The sequence below is a fragment of the Pseudomicrostroma glucosiphilum genome (genome assembly GCF_003144135.1).
Source record: "Pseudomicrostroma glucosiphilum strain MCA 4718 unplaced genomic scaffold BCV69scaffold_3, whole genome shotgun sequence".
Taxonomy (NCBI): Eukaryota; Fungi; Basidiomycota; class Exobasidiomycetes; order Microstromatales; family Microstromataceae; genus Microstroma; species Microstroma glucosiphilum.
Window position 1 is genome coordinate 966,706 of NW_020289915.1, and position 14,984 is coordinate 981,689.

At 56.4% G+C, this 14,984-nt stretch overlaps 4 protein-coding genes across 4 annotated transcripts; 3 read left to right on the forward strand and 1 right to left on the reverse strand.

Moving 5' to 3' along the window:
* Nucleotides 1-149: 149 nt before the first annotated feature.
* Nucleotides 150-2,609, forward strand: BCV69DRAFT_297741 (DNA mismatch repair protein MutL; the record flags this gene model as incomplete). The annotated part of the gene is made up of 3 exons (XM_025494147.1): nt 150-434; nt 520-930; nt 1,002-2,609. The coding sequence occupies 3 exons, from the start codon at nt 150-152 to the stop codon at nt 2,607-2,609; spliced, it is 2,304 nt and encodes a 767-aa protein (XP_025349610.1).
* A 490-nt stretch (nt 2,610-3,099) lies between these two features.
* On the forward strand, nt 3,100-7,038 carry BCV69DRAFT_144226 (MFS general substrate transporter). Its single transcript, XM_025489314.1, has 3 exons — nt 3,100-3,497; nt 3,584-3,880; nt 3,955-7,038. The coding sequence occupies exons 1-3, from the start codon at nt 3,291-3,293 to the stop codon at nt 6,955-6,957; spliced, it is 3,507 nt and encodes a 1,168-aa protein (XP_025349611.1). The 5' UTR covers nt 3,100-3,290; the 3' UTR covers nt 6,958-7,038.
* A 94-nt stretch (nt 7,039-7,132) lies between these two features.
* BCV69DRAFT_281445 (hypothetical protein) lies at nt 7,133-9,441 on the reverse strand. Its single transcript, XM_025491990.1, has 2 exons — nt 8,128-9,441; nt 7,133-7,733 (listed from the first exon to the last, which is right to left on the reverse strand). The coding sequence occupies exons 1-2, from the start codon at nt 9,136-9,138 to the stop codon at nt 7,392-7,394; spliced, it is 1,353 nt and encodes a 450-aa protein (XP_025349612.1). The 5' UTR covers nt 9,139-9,441; the 3' UTR covers nt 7,133-7,391.
* Nucleotides 9,442-10,693: 1,252 nt separating this feature from the next.
* Nucleotides 10,694-14,355, forward strand: BCV69DRAFT_297744 (hypothetical protein; the record flags this gene model as incomplete). The annotated part of the gene is made up of 2 exons (XM_025494148.1): nt 10,694-11,092; nt 11,179-14,355. The coding sequence occupies 2 exons, from the start codon at nt 10,694-10,696 to the stop codon at nt 14,353-14,355; spliced, it is 3,576 nt and encodes a 1,191-aa protein (XP_025349613.1).
* Nucleotides 14,356-14,984: the final 629 nt, after the last annotated feature.

Consider the following 14,984-nt stretch of genomic DNA (forward strand, 5'->3'; position numbering starts at 1 on the left):
AGGGGGCACCTCGTAGACTGATTCACGCCAGAGCATATAGCCACCTCGCACAATTGCGCTGCACATACTCACCATGAGCAATGCAATTTTCGAACACAAAGCGAAGGAAAACAGTGGATGACGCAGACGCCGTCAGCCACGACGCACACATGAGCATCTCTCCCCACCACTCCCCCGCACCATACAGCGACGGCAGCCAGGACGGAGAAGATGCAGACGTCGTACGGCCCTTACAGCCAGCCAGGCCCATCCAGCGTCTAGACGAGGCCGTGGTCAATCGCATCGCAGCAGGCGAGATCATACACCGACCAGCAAATGCCCTCAAAGAGCTCATCGAGAATAGTCTGGACGCAGGCGCAGACCTCATCAAAATCACCCTCAAGGAAGGTGGTCTCAAGTTGCTGCAGATTCAGGACAATGGCTGTGGAGTACGGGTTAGTCACGCCCATCGGCTCCGACCTGGCTTTCGAACATCGTGCTGACTCGCCTTCCCTTGCTTTGAATCACCTTCGCCTCCAGCCATCTGATCTGCCGCTGCTATGCGAACGCTTCGCAACATCCAAGCTACGTGACTTCTCAGACCTGTCAAAGATGACAACCTTTGGCTTTCGCGGCGAGGCACTAGCCAGCATCAGCTTCGTATCGGCATCCATGAGCATACTCACAAAGACGAGGAACGAGGCTCTGGCCTACAAAGCCTTCTACTCTGCGGGCGAAATGGTACCAGCCAAACCTGGGCAGTCCAGCGATCCAAAGGCCTGCGCGGGAACCGATGGTACCACCATAGCCGCACAAGATCTCTTCTTCAACGTACCGCAGCGCAGGAGAGCTCTCAAAAGCGCTGCTGAGGAGTACAATAGAGCTCTCGACGTTGCCGCCAAGTATGCACTGCACTATGGAGCCAGAGGAGTGGGATTCGTGTGCAAGAAGGTTGGTCGGATCGCCCGTTCGGATAAAATTAAGTTCATTGGCTGACACCCTAATGACTCTTCGCACTAAAGTCTGGTTCCAATGCTGCTGATCTTAGTACGCCGGCCAGTCCCAACACCAAGACTCTTGACACGATACGCTTGCTTCATGGCAATGCGGTAGCAAGGGAGCTTGTGCATCTGAAAATCTCACAGACTGTCTCCTTGAGCTTCTCTGTCGAAGGGTGGATCAGCGGAGCCAATTGGAGTACAAAGCGTACAACATTCCTCTGCTTCATCAACGACAGGCTTGTCGATTGCCCGGCGCTTAAGCGCTCCTTCGAATCATTGTACTCAGCACTGCTTCCCAAAGGTGGACATCCATGGATCTATGTTAGCCTCAAGATTGACCCAGACAAGGTCGACGTCAATGTTCACCCTACGAAGCGGGAAGTGCATTTCCTCGATGAGGAAGACATCATTGAACGGATATGTAGCGAAGCGCAGACGGTCTTGGCAGGAGCAAATACCAGCCGAACTTTCCAATTCACGCAAGCCATCCTGCCCGGAGCGATGATTCAGAAGGCTCGCACCCCTGCTACCGGCAACGATGGCAGCGAGGATGCGACAGTAGACAGTCAAAGCACTCAGGCAGCTTCGGCGACGCAATACCCCCAGCACCTTGTGCGCGTCGACAACAGAGCCAGAACCTTGGATGGCATGTTCACCCAGGCAAGCCAGAAGCCCCCTCACGAGCCTGAGTTGCTCGATTCTTCAATGATGAGACCCGACCAGGACCTACCAGTTGCCCCTCCTGCTCGGCCTCCAGCCCCTCCTGCCCGTCGTAGCCGCATGCAAATACCGCTGAGCGATTGCTCACTGACGAGTATCGTAGAACTACGGGCCAGTGTAGCGCAACAGCGGCACAGTGGTCTGAGCGATATACTGCAGAACCACACCTTTGTGGGGGTGATCGATGTCGTCCGCGGTCTCTCTCTCCTACAGCATGGCACCAAGCTCTATCTTGCGGATCACGACGCTCTGATCGAGGAGTGTGCCTACCAGCTCTGCCTTCGACAATTCGGCGCGATGCCCAAAAGGAAGATGATATGCTCCAAACCATATCTGAGAGAACTGATCGAGCTTGGCATCCACATTGAGGCGACTGATGATGTCGGCCTAGAAGTGGTGACAGGTCTCAGCAGAGCTGAGCTTGTAGAGCAAGCGACCTGTCGTCTTTTGGACAACTCAGCGATGCTGTCTGAATACTTCTCTCTTGATCTGGATCGAGATAATGGCGAAGTAACGGCGCTGCCGTCGCTTCTGGCAGATCAAGACGTTCTGCCGGTTGAGAACCTCCCCACCTTCTTCTTGCGTTTGGCGACCCAAGTAGATTGGACAGAGGAGAAGAAATGTTTCGAGTCCTTCGCTCGAGAGCTAGCATACGCTCACGTATTCTCTCAAAATTTGACAGTGGAAGAGAACGATCGGGCTGCCGATGGACGCATGGAAGCCCAAGGAGTGGGGGCGGGATCTGCAGGGAGCGAGGCACGTTCAAGGTGGAAGATACAGCATGTCTGGTTCCCGCACATGGCGTCCAGAGCGGGTGGCTTTATACCATCGAGGGCACTGGTCAAGGAAGACAAGTTGATACAGGTGGCGAGTTTGAATGATCTCTACAGGATCTTCGAAAGGTGCTGAGACAAAGAGGCGAGGAGAGCCACTGTCAGCCTCTTTGGCCCCATGCGATAAAGTGAGATTAGATTTCAGATCTCGGCTACGAGAAAATTGGACACAGCTCCAGCGCCTGCTGCTCTTTGCCTGTGTGCTGTCCGCTCTGCTCTCAGTCCAGCTCCACCCTGCCGAACCCCGCGGCCGAGCGTGTGTGGCCTCATCGGTTGCCCCCCAATGATTACCCTTTCCTCACACCTGTACCTCTTCATCTATCCGGAGCCCTCGGCTCCTTGTCTCACCTCTACGACTTACTTGACCTTACTCGCCTTGCGAAAAGAGACTTGTTCAGCCGCCGCTAGCCGCCATCTGCCAAAGATCCAGCCAGCTGACGTGAGGCATCGCAACTCGGGAGTGGAGCACGTCCCTCCAGCCAGAAGCTTTTCCGCCCTGCACCTGCGTCCCGCGTCTGGCTTCGGATATTCTGTCTGTATCGGATCGCAACACCACGACAACGAGCAGCCCATTGCTCTTGCACGAGGCGGAAGTCCCTACATCGCTACCCGCCCTGAGCTTGTCGGCGCCCTGGTGAAGACGCTTCACCGGAGCTAACCGCCCTGACTGGGCTCTCCTCCTCCTCCTCCTCCTCCTCCTCCTTCTCCCTGTTCTCGCATCCCCTCCTTCCCTCCCTCCTCCTCCCTCTACCTTCCGATGTCTTTCATCCTCCACCCCATCAATTACGCTATCCAGCGCACGATCAATGCTGTGCTGAAGACTCCCGAGAGCGGGGCAAGGGTGACGGGGCAGACAGTGGACGACGATGTGGCGACGAGGGTCAATTTGCAGCCCGAGGAATTGGCGTTCGACCCTGATAGGGGCTTCAAGCCCACCTTCTATAGCGTGTTGAAGAGACCGAAGGTAAGCGGACGAAGAGTCAGCTGTGAAGCTAGCCCTATTCCATGGGCATTAGCTGACTCAAGACATTGCCTGGTCTCCCCCTGCAGACTAACGCAGAAGCTCAGAACTTGTACAACCATATGCGAACCATCGCCTGGTATTCTGACGCCCTGCCTTTGCTCTCGAGTTGGCTACCCTTCAACATCGGTATCGAGGGACTGCTAGGATTGATTCCCTACGTGGGCGACTTCTTCGGTCTCATCATAGGTGTCTACCTGGTCTGCCTTGCGGCCCTGTTTGGCTTGCCGCTGCAGACAATAGGCATCATGGTGGCTCTCGTCATCGTGGACACCACTGTTGGTCTCGTGCCGATCATCGGTGATGCCATCGATGTAGCGTTCAAGGTAAGATGCTGAAGATGCCTGACTCAAAGATACAGACCGAGCTCACACAAATCCCCTTGCTCCCACTCCTACAGTCTAACCTCTACATTCTCGCACTCTTCGAACATCAACTTACCCAAAAGAAGGGCAAGTGTGGCGCAGGCGAACTCCAGATTGTGATGCCTCCTTCTGGGAAGTACATGCCCTCGGGGAAGCATCGCAAAGCGAAGCCGGCACGGCAGCCGGCAGCGAGCCAAAGAGCCGGGGCTGCAAAGCCACCGCCCCATACCTTCCAGTCCAATCGGGCTTCCAATCCTGAGGACGACCCTCCCGAAGTTGCGCCAGGCTACTCATACAGTAGGCAGGATTTTTGTAAAGGGGCGACTGGCTATGAAGGCAGGGTCGAAGACTTCTCCGCTTCGGGCACTACCACTACTGCGTCAAGACGACCAGTAGTACCCAAGGCGGAAGTCTGTGATCTGCCGGCCGTCCCACTCTCGCTGCCTGCCGAATTTATGAGCAGCGAAGGTCGAAGCGAAGGTACTGGAGAAGAGCGTGCGAGGCTTTTGGAACCAGACCGTCGAGCTTCATTCGCGGATTCGCTGCCGAGTCCTCTGGAATTCGAATCTGAGTCCGCAGGTAGCTCGGCCGAAGACGATGAAGACGAGGGCGGCGAACGCGACGAAGGGCTGGCCGATGAGCAGCTCGTCTTCGATGCATTGATTCATAATGCGGCGAGCTCACCCGTAGGGCCACGGCTCGAAGGTCGACCTCGGAGCGTCAGTCGCTCGCGGCGTCGACCACGGGGCGTCTCCTGGCACGCAGACATCGCGGGAGGAGGCGAGGAAGACGACGATAGGGAAGGGAGATCGCTCATACGACGCTCCCGTCATATATCCTCTGAGACGGTCATGAGTACCACGAGCAACAAGGCGCGGAGAGCTCGCTACTTGATGATCTTCTCTGCCATATTCGCAATCGCCTACGTCACCTCACTCGACAGCAATACCGGATTCCTCTACCTCAACTTTGCCTGCTCGGAGTTTGGAGCTCTAGCCTCCTTCAGCACTGTTGCCATCTGTCAGCAGATGATCTATGCCATTGCCAAGCCGCCCATTGCCAAGCTGTCGGACGTCTTTGGGCGAGCCGAGGCTTTGGTGTTCTCACTGACGCTGTACGCCTCTGGCTATGCAATCGTAGCCACAGCGCAATCTCTGAACGCAGTCATCGGAGGCATCATGCTGCAGGCTGCAGGCAATACTGGAGTGCAAGTGCTACAGTCAATCATCATTGCCGATTTGACGACGGCAAAGTGGCGCGGACTTGTCATCTCCCTCGTCAATATACCCTACCTGATCAATTGGGCTGCTGCTGGGCCTTTGGTCGACGCTGTCATCAATTCAGGAGGCGGCTGGCGAGCAGGATACGGTATGTGGGTTATCATTGTCCCCTTGGCTGCGGCACCCCTGGTCATCATTCTCCTCATCGGACAAAGTCAAGCTCGTAAAGCCGGTTTGCTTGCCCGTCCTCCCCTCTTCTCTAGAGGTTGTGGCTCAGCTTTCTCACAGCTCTCAACGGAGATTGATGCACTCGGCCTGTTGCTCTTCACGCTTTCTTGGACGCTCATCCTCGGTCCCCTGACGGTCGCGGGACATGGCTCTAAAGTCCCACCAGGTGTAGCTCCAGCCGTCATGGTCAGCGGCCTGCTCCTACTGCTCCTCTTTGTCTTCTGCGAGTCCAAAGCTACCAACCCGATCATGCCGCTGCGCTTCCTCCGGAATCGCGCAGTAGTCTGCGTCTGCATGATTGGCATCTTGGACTTTGCCTCATTCTACCTCAGTTGGACGTACATCAGTGCATTCGTCCAGGTAGTCAAGGGCTGGGGACAGACGCAGACGGGGTATTTTGCCACTACGCAAAATGTCACTTCAACGATCTTTGGCATCTGCATCGGCTCCCTGATGGCCTGGACGAGGAGATTCAAGCCATTTCTGGTAGGAGGCGCCATAGTGCGGATCATCGGGACGGGTATGATGATCCGGTATCGCAACTCGCACGACCCGACAATCATGCTCGTCCTCTGCCAGCTCCTACAGGGCATCGGTGGAGGTTCCGTAGCTATCACCATGCAGATTGCAGCGCAGATCTGTGTGCCCCACGCAGACGTGGCCATTGTGACTGCTCTGGAGCTGCTCACCACCGAGATCGGCGCGGCGGTTGGTTCCGCCACTGCGGGACTCATCTTTGTGACCATCCTCCCGGATCGTCTGCGTCTTCATCTGGGATCGTCAGTCACAGAAGAGGAGGTACAGCACATCTTTGGTAGCCTGTCGGAAGCAGTGAGCTTCCCTATGGGCTCTCCTCAGCGCTTGGCAATCATTGCCGCTTGGACCGAGACGATGCATCGCCTTTGTGTCACCGCGACGCTGCTACTACTCCCGACGATCCCTCTTGCGCTACTCATTCCGGACCTTGTATTGCCGGATACGCACAAGAGGGCGAGATCCCACTCTCACACAGGAGGGCGCTCTCATTCTCACTCAAGACATGCCTCGGCGAATTCACAACATCAGCAACAGCATCAGAATCAGCATCATCAACTCTACAATCAGCATCACTACCTACAACACCACCAGCATGAGGACCAAGAAGAGTACGAGCACGAGTACGATCGTATTCGCGCCATTCACTCCTACAAGTCTCGTCGTACGAGCAACGGCAAGTACTCGAATGACAATTCGACAATGCCCAGCAACACCTGGCCACGCACCTCGCAGAGGGAGAATGGCAACGAGAGTGGCCACGGAAAGCCCTCCCTTACCTTCTCCGACGGAGTGATGGAGGGTGCGAGCGCAGGTGAGGATACTTCCCAAGGTGGCGAGGAGGCTGGCGAGGAGCGGTCCGAGGGGCAGCAGCAGCAGCAGCAAGAGGGCGGGCGGCGTCCCAAGGAAGAGCAGGAGGCTCTCCCGCGCGGTAGGGTAGGTGGGAAAGCGGTGACTGCCGCTGACTACCAGGAGGACCAAGACGATGCAACAGGAGCAGGAGCAGGAGCAGGAGCAGGAGCAGGAGAAGGAGAAGTACGACCCTATCGCTTGTAGCTTGTGGACCTCTAGCCTGTAGCCTGTGGGCAGTCAGTGGATCTAATGTATGACAAGTGCAAATGTAGACAAGTAGCCAGCATGCAGGGTGGTGATATGTTGCGGTGCGGTGCAGTACGGAGTGGACCTCCTCAGAGACGGACTGACAAACAGACAATCAGACAAAGGAGCAGTTAGCAAGGACAAAACGATGGATGAGTTATTTTGGTATGTGAAGAGTACAAGTGGGGAATGAGGAATGAATGGATGGAGATCAGACCAAAACAAGACAAGGAACGACGATGGTGATGCGGAGCAATTATAGCAGTTGGGGTGGGGGAGAAACCGGGAGTGACTGACAGGCAAGTGACGATCCGTAAACGAAAAGCAAGGCAGTGATGGATGGAGCAAGGGCAAGGTAGCATTGGCTGCACTCAGCCGCTTCGCCACTTGCTCTACTTGAGGTCGACGAGCTTGATGTCGAACACGAGCGTTGCGTTGCGAGGGATATCGGGAGGAGCGCCGCTAGCGCCGTAGGCCAAGTTGGGTGGGCAGGTGAGTCTCCTCTCCTCTCCGACCTTCATGCCCACAACTCCCTCGTCCCAAGCCTTGATCACTTCACCCTTTCCGAGCTTAAAGGCGAATGGCTTGCCCTTTGTGTTCGAGTCGAAAACTTTGCCATTGGTAAGCTTGCCGATGTAGCGCATGCCGGCCTTTTGACCCTTCTTGGCTACTGGGCCGTCGCCCTGCTTCTTCACTTCGATGAGAAGGCCGGAGGCAGTCTTGGTCTTGGAGGTCTAGCGTTGTCGAGGTGGCGCAAAGGGAGAAGAAAACAGAGCGTCAGTGACTCAAGCTCTCTTGATCCCCACAACGACGAGCGCACAAGAGCGACGATGACGACGACGACGACGACGACTGTCGAAGCAGACGCAACAGCGGTGACGACAATGACGAAGACAAGAGGTAAATCATAACGAGTAGGCAATACTTTTGGTGTTCCACAACCTCGAGATAGAGGTGAGCACGAATGCATTCGGATCAGGTCTGTGTTGTTTGTTTATAATCCTTTTTTACCTTTGTGTCTTCGTCACGTCGTGCGTCAATGTCGCATGGCGCATCGGCTTCGACGTCGACGCCATACTCTCGTGCGTGTTGTCGCCGCTACATCACTATCTGCGAATAGACACTCACCTGCTGACCATCCTTGGTGACGGTTTGCTTCTCAGCAGTCTTGGCGGCCTTGCCGTTCTGAGCTACAGCAGCCTTGACAGTCTCGGCCTTGACGGTAGAGGCGGCTTCGGGCTTTGACGAGGTAGATGCGACAGAAACGTCGGCATCACCACTGGCGAGCTTCAGCTTCTTGTTGAGCCTCTTGCGTTGAGCCTTGCTGAGCTTGGAGACGTCGAGACCCTCAGCTGCGGCTGCCTTGGCGAGCTCGGCGTCGCTGACGGCTCCGACCGAGGAGGCCATCGACACATCAGCTTCGGCAGGCTCGGCGAGGGCCTTGCGCTTCTTGGAGGGCACAGCAGCAGCGGCCTTCTCGGCGGCAGCGACAGAGGGCACGTCACCGAGGTTCTCGAAGCGGTCGGAGTCATCCTCGTCATCCTCGTCTTCACTGTCACCCTCGGCAAGGATGCCGTCGAGTCCGTCAGCAGCCATGTCCTCAGAGTCGTACTCGTCGTCGTCTTCGTCATCCGAGTCAAAGCTGCCAGCTTCGTCGGAGTCGATTTCGCTGTCATCGTCCGAGTCGTAAGGCTCTTGGTCGAAGTCGCCAGCAGGTGCGAGGTAGTTGCCCAAGAGGTCGACCTCGTTGTCACCGGTGACGGAGAAGCCGATCTCCTCGGCCTCGGAGAAGCCGATGTTGACCGACACTTGCTCGATCTTGCCGGGTGTGAGGGTGCAGAGTACGAAGGTCCGCTCGGGGTATTGCTTCATGGCTCTTGCGGCCTCCTTCTCCTCGTCCTCTTCTTCATCGTCCTCATCGTCGTCGTCTTCGTCCATGAGACCCTCTAGGAGCTCTTCCTCTTCTGTGATGGGGTGACCAGATTGAGGGATGAGGTGCACCTTGACGACCACACGGGCATTGCCCTTTACGTGCTCTCCCAGAGAGACGTTGGTGATGCGGAAGTCGCGGAGGACGTCCATGCGGTGGACGTCTCCGGGCTTTACGGTCAGACCAAAGAGGGCGATGGGTTCACTCATAATGGATGGTATGGGTGAAGAGAAGAAAGAAGGAAGAAGTGTCACGTCCCTCTGAAAAGGAAGATGTTGGTGCGCCGTGCGACAGTTGCCTCTGCCAATTTTTTTCCCCTCCTTGTGCGCGCGGTGGAGGCGAGGCAACACCCAAAGGCGGAGGGAGCCAGGCGTGGCGTGGTGTGGCTGGGCAGCCAGGAAGTAGGCCCACCCCTCTGCCAAAATGACATGCACACACCGCTACGCCCTCTGTCAGCCCATGAGTGTCGTCGCCTGGTGTCAGCTCCTTGATCCGCTCGACATCGCGCACTTTGGTCCGAGTGAAGCTGGCAAGAGTGTATATGCAAGTAAGCTTATCCTCTTGGCCCTGTGTCACGCCGCCACTACTACCCTTGGCCTGGGTGGCGTTTCCCCTCCAGCGCCCGGCCGAGATTTGGTCTTGGCTGACTCTGAACGCGGAAGCTTAACGCCGCTCGCGGGACGGCGGCATCTTGGTCAAAATGTCCGACGTGCCAGGGGCCGATGGACCGATGGAGCGAAGGCCGCGAGCGAAGGCTGAGTAGCCTGGCCCAGCATCTCCTTTCAATCATCCGCTGCCTCTTGCGGGGGCCCACCTCTGAGCATCTTCTCCCATAGACTCGATTATCCCTTCCTCTTCATCCTCCTCATATCACCACATACCACTTTGCATTACAGCGGACTAGTCTCCCGCTTGGCCTAAGCATACCTAGACAGCCATCACATTTGTGGAGGCCCCCCCTATAGACTCTGTAGCCATCGGAAGAACCTTCGTCACTGTACCTGTGAGTAAACCTTTGCTCAGTGGATGAGTCCAATGATGCTGTCTGTATGCTGTGCCAAGGCTTGCGAGGCAGACCACTGTGCGGCCGCCCAGGAACCGGACCTAGAGACCTCAGGCGCAGCACAAAGTGAACGAGAGTACCGCTCAGGGCCGACGAGTCATCGCTCAGCTCCGTAATGGAAACACCGCCGTGGTCGCCAAGGAGCGCCAAGTTCAACGGCAGCTAATGCTACGACACCCGGCCCGATGGTGGTGTCCTCTGGTCACTAGCAGCCCGCGGCAAAAGCGGCGAGGCATATGAGCCAGGGCAGCCATCGAAAGGACGTAGACGATTGCTGTCCACGACCCTTTGCCCACGCGGCCCACATCCGTCGTCCGTCGTCAGCGTGGCCCTCTGCATGCTTCTACTGGCCATCACCGAGCTACCTCGCTCGTCGGACTCTCGTGCCTGCCGCCCAGATTCGACGTAGGCAGCGCCCTGGCATTCGCATACACCGCCTTCCACCCCTTTGCCGACCGCCTCTAAAGCCATCCATCCACGCTATGCCTCGACCTCATCGCAACGCTCAAAGCCGCGATCGATTAGGTCCCTACGCAACTCCCATTACCCTTCCCCAACCATCCTACCAAGCCCACTCACACTCTCAGTCACATCTCCCTTTCCTTCCCGCCAGACATCCTACCCACATCCACCCTCCAAGAGTGCCCAACAGCATACGTCCTCTCCTCAATACATCCTCTTGCCCTCCACGTTACCCATACATGTCTAGACCTGGTCATCAAGGCAACGAGCGGCCCAGCTTCAGCGGCAGTAGCATCGGCGCGGGCAACGGCTACGTCTGTCCTGCCTTCTCGGCACAAGGAGTATCCTTTGCAGACGGAGCGTCCTTGTACACTTCAGCCGCCAGTCCTCACACTATGCAGTCTCTCTACGGCAACTCTGGCAACCAGATTGCCTTTGCTCAACAATCGCAGCCTCAGTATGCGCACAGGTCTCAGGCCTCAGATCCAGCACTGATGACCCACTCTCGCCGTACTTCGAACAACAGCCCGCCGATGGCCTCCTCCTCAACCAAAGCTCAGCAGCAGCTGCTCGCCGACGACGGGGATGACGATGGTGATGCCGCAGGCAAGCGACGCAGAGTCCAGCGGGCTTGTGATGTAAGTAATGCAGGAACGCGGCCCGGAGACGAAGCCATCCTTCGATCGTAACCTGACCTGTCTTTGTCACCACTCTCCTTTCACAGGTCTGCAGGCGCAAAAAGGTACGCTGCGATGGACCTCAACCGGGCAAAGGAGCCTGCACGAATTGCATCACGTACGGCCAAGTCTGCAGGTTTGAAGAAGCGACAAAGAGGAGAGCCCCGCCGAGGAGTTATACGGAAGCCTTGGAGACTCGCATGGACAAGGTTGAACAGCTTCTCAGCGAATTGGCTCCAGGCGTAGACTTCTCCGACCGCATTGGCCTCCCCGTACGATTACCCGATGACCTTCCAAAAGACCAAAGCAAGGCCGGTTCACCCTCGAGGCCTCAATTCGTCAAGCCTCCTCCCGTTCCCGAGCCTACTGAATCTGCACGTTCAGTGCTACCACTTGATGTGAGCGAGCGCGATTCGATGATCGCTCGACTGGGAGGCAAGCTTCGCATCAAGTCAGAAGATTCTGACGAAGATGATCGGGAACGCGAAGACGATGATGAGAGTGCGGACTCCTACAGTCATGTAGAAGACGTCGCCTATGTCAGCTCGAGGGCACCAGCAGGCACGCTCGACAGGCTTTCACCCCCTCGCCTACTGTCTACACCTTCAGCTGTTTCCGGATCAAAAGGCGCCGAAGGTCTCTCTGACGAACAACGAGGTCAAGCCGCATCTTTCATTGGCAATTCCAGCGCCTTCCATCTGATACCCGCCCTGGAGCGAATGAACAAGAAGACAGAGTCGGAATTATCCCAACACCTTGCCTGCAACGTCGTCGATCGCATGCCTCAGTTTCCCGGGATGCGACCAGAGTTCTGGGCCATTCCCCGCTGCCTAACGATTTCTTTATGGGATGATGAAGAGACGAAAGAATTCGACATCATTCGACAAGCCTGGCCCGAACCTGACCTGGAGCAGAAGCTGGTAGACGCATATTTTATGCGCCCTCACAATGACTATCCGGTGTTGTGTGAACCACAGTTCAGGGCAGATTTGAAGGACCCCAGCAAGAGGCAAAACCGCGAATGGGTCTTGCTCGCCACGTCTGTATTCGCTGTCGCCAGTCTGTATTGTGACGACGATCGAGTTCTCGAAAAGGGATACAAGGAAGATGCTCTGCATGGAACTCGAGGAGCGCGATGGTACAACACCTGTCGGCGGATTGGATTCCGTCTAACCTGGCCAAGCCCTTCTTTGAGTCACACGCAGTTCATGCTGCTGATCATCGTGTACCTCCTCAGTACACACTTGGCTCAAAGCGTCGCCTGGAGCTTCCTGGGTGCCGTCTTCAGACTTCTTCAATTTGCCGGCGCTCATCGCAAGATCACAGCGGCTCGTCTACAGTATCCCCTTCACATTGAGGAAGCCTGGCGCCGTGTCTGGTGGACTGCGTACTCGCTCGATCGTGAAATGGCTACTATGTTCGGTCGGCCAGTGGCAGTACAGGATGAGGACTTTGACGTCGATCCGCCCTTGGCCCTCGACGACTACCTGCTGATGCAGGGCAAGAATGCAGATGGTACGCTACCCAAGCAGCCTGTCGGTGCGCCACCTCGCATTGACGGATTCGCTTGTCGTCTCAAGCTCGACGAGATTGTCGGTAAGACATTGCGAACCATTTATGCCATTGGTAAGGCCAAAGCCAGTCGAGGCATTGCTGGCAAGGGATGGGATCAATTGATCGTAGCTGATCTTGACTCTATGCTCAACCAATGGCTGGACACTGTACCTGCCCACTTGCGCTACGACCCTGACGAGCCCAATGAGGAGCATCTGATCCAAAGCACTCAGCTCCACGCCAAGTACTACTATGCGCAGATTCTTGTGCATCGGCCCTTCATCGTAGGGCCTCGGGTCAATTCTTCCCTCAACTTCCCTTCGCTGGCCATCGTCACCAATGCGGCTCGCTTGGCCGCACAGATGCTGCACAATCTTTCGAAGCGGGGCGTTGTGCGATCTGCGGGTATGTTGGCAACTGCACTAGCCTTTGAGTGTGGCTGTGTCTTGCAGCTTGTCCGATGGGGCTCGAAACGCAGTGGATTGCGAACATCTTCGGGAGCGATGGATGACATCAACAAGTGCCTTGAGGTGCTGAAGGATCTGGAAGATCGTTGGCCATTGGGTGGCAAGCTCTACGATCTGTTGCGGATCTTGCTCAAGGCGAGCGATACTGGCGATAGCGAGGGTGACGTAGACCAGCTTCAATCGAAGAGAAAGGCCGGTAAGGAGGGCAAGGAAGCAGCGGCAGCAGCTGATACCTCTACTGAAGACATCAACATGACTAGTCGTCCGGTGGTCGGTTTGCACCGAAGTAGACACGTTCCTAGCAGCTCGGCGGATCTCCAAAAGGGCCTTCCAGGCAATGCTGCCTATGCGCTGCCCCTCTCGACTCAAGATTTGGGTGTGACTCCTATGACCTCGACGCCCGAGGTGTCGTCCGAAGATGCTTCGCCTGCGAGTGTCGCAGCTTATTCTGCTGGTGCTCAAGACGCAGGCGTCCGAGGTGGCAGACAGATCCCCGGTCAATCTCACCCGTCGTCGTCTTCCGCTGGCGCTGGAGCTCAGTGGTCTGATGGACAGGCCAATCAGTCTTCCTCTTCTCTTCATGAGACGAATCAGCAGCCCTACGACCGGCGTCAACAGCGTTTCATTGAATCACTGGCTAGTCTGCACGGGTCCAACGAGGGCGGCGCGAGTGTCAACCCGAACTTCTTCGATGCCACCTTCCCGAGCCCTCTTGACCTGCCAACCTTCTCTTCGGCGCTCTTTGCCCAAGGAGGGGGCGGTGGTAGTATTGGCGGCGGTGGAAGTGGTAACGTGACCGGAGGTCAATCTTCTGGTGTTGCGACAGGCTTTGGCAATGCTGGTGCAGGGGTAGGCGACGGCAATCCTAGCCTCACACCGGGCTTCAGTAGCTTCTTCGGAAGCACAGGCCTGACGCCATTTGTTGACTACGGAGCCAGCGGGGTGGGAGGCATGGATCACCAGCAGCAACAACAGCAACAGCAGCAGCAGCAGCAGCAGCAGCAGCACGGCACATACACAGGTCAAGATGGCACTCAATCACAGATGGACCAGCAGCAGCAGCAGCAGCAGCAGCACCAGCCCATGGCCGTAGGAGGGGAGGACGACCCCTTTGGCTACGTTTTCCGGGACCTCTGGGCTGCTCAGGACTACTTTACCGAAGCTGGGGCCGGGGCGACAAGTGGTCCCAACTTGCACTTTTGATTGTCGCAACTAGAGTAGAGCAGAGCAGAGCAGAGCAGAGCAGAGCAGAGCAGAGCAGAGCAGAGCAGAGCAGAGCAGAGCAGAGCAGAGCAGAGCAGAGCAGAGCAGAAGAAGATAAGAACCAGCAGATGCTAGGAAAGAGAGAGTCATGATGGGACCAGCGGGGTTCGCGTAGATGGCCAGTCACCATCGCCTTTTTTTTTTTTTTCTTTTTCTAGAAGAAGAGTCTTCCTCCTTCTTCGGCGCCCTACCAGTCACCTCTAATTTCCCTGTCCATGTCCATGTCCATCCCCTTCCCTTGCCATATCCCGTACACCTGTCTCGTTCGTCTCGATCCCCAAGTCTCCTTTCACCAGTCACCTTTTCCTCTTCCTTCAAACTTTCCATTTCCTTCTTGTGCTCCTCTGTCTGTAGCAACTCCACCACTCTCGTCTCCTCTCGTCTCGTCTCTTCTCTTCTTCAGTCTTGTCTCGTATTCGTCTCATACCAAAACCTGTCGTCCAGTCTCGTCTCGTCTCGTCTCGTCTCGTCTCCTTCTTCTATTGGGTAGGGTAGGAGGGGGGACGGGGATGCAATAAAAACTCGTCAGCGCTAGACTAGTCTACAGCCTGCCTGCTCGTACTCTTCCC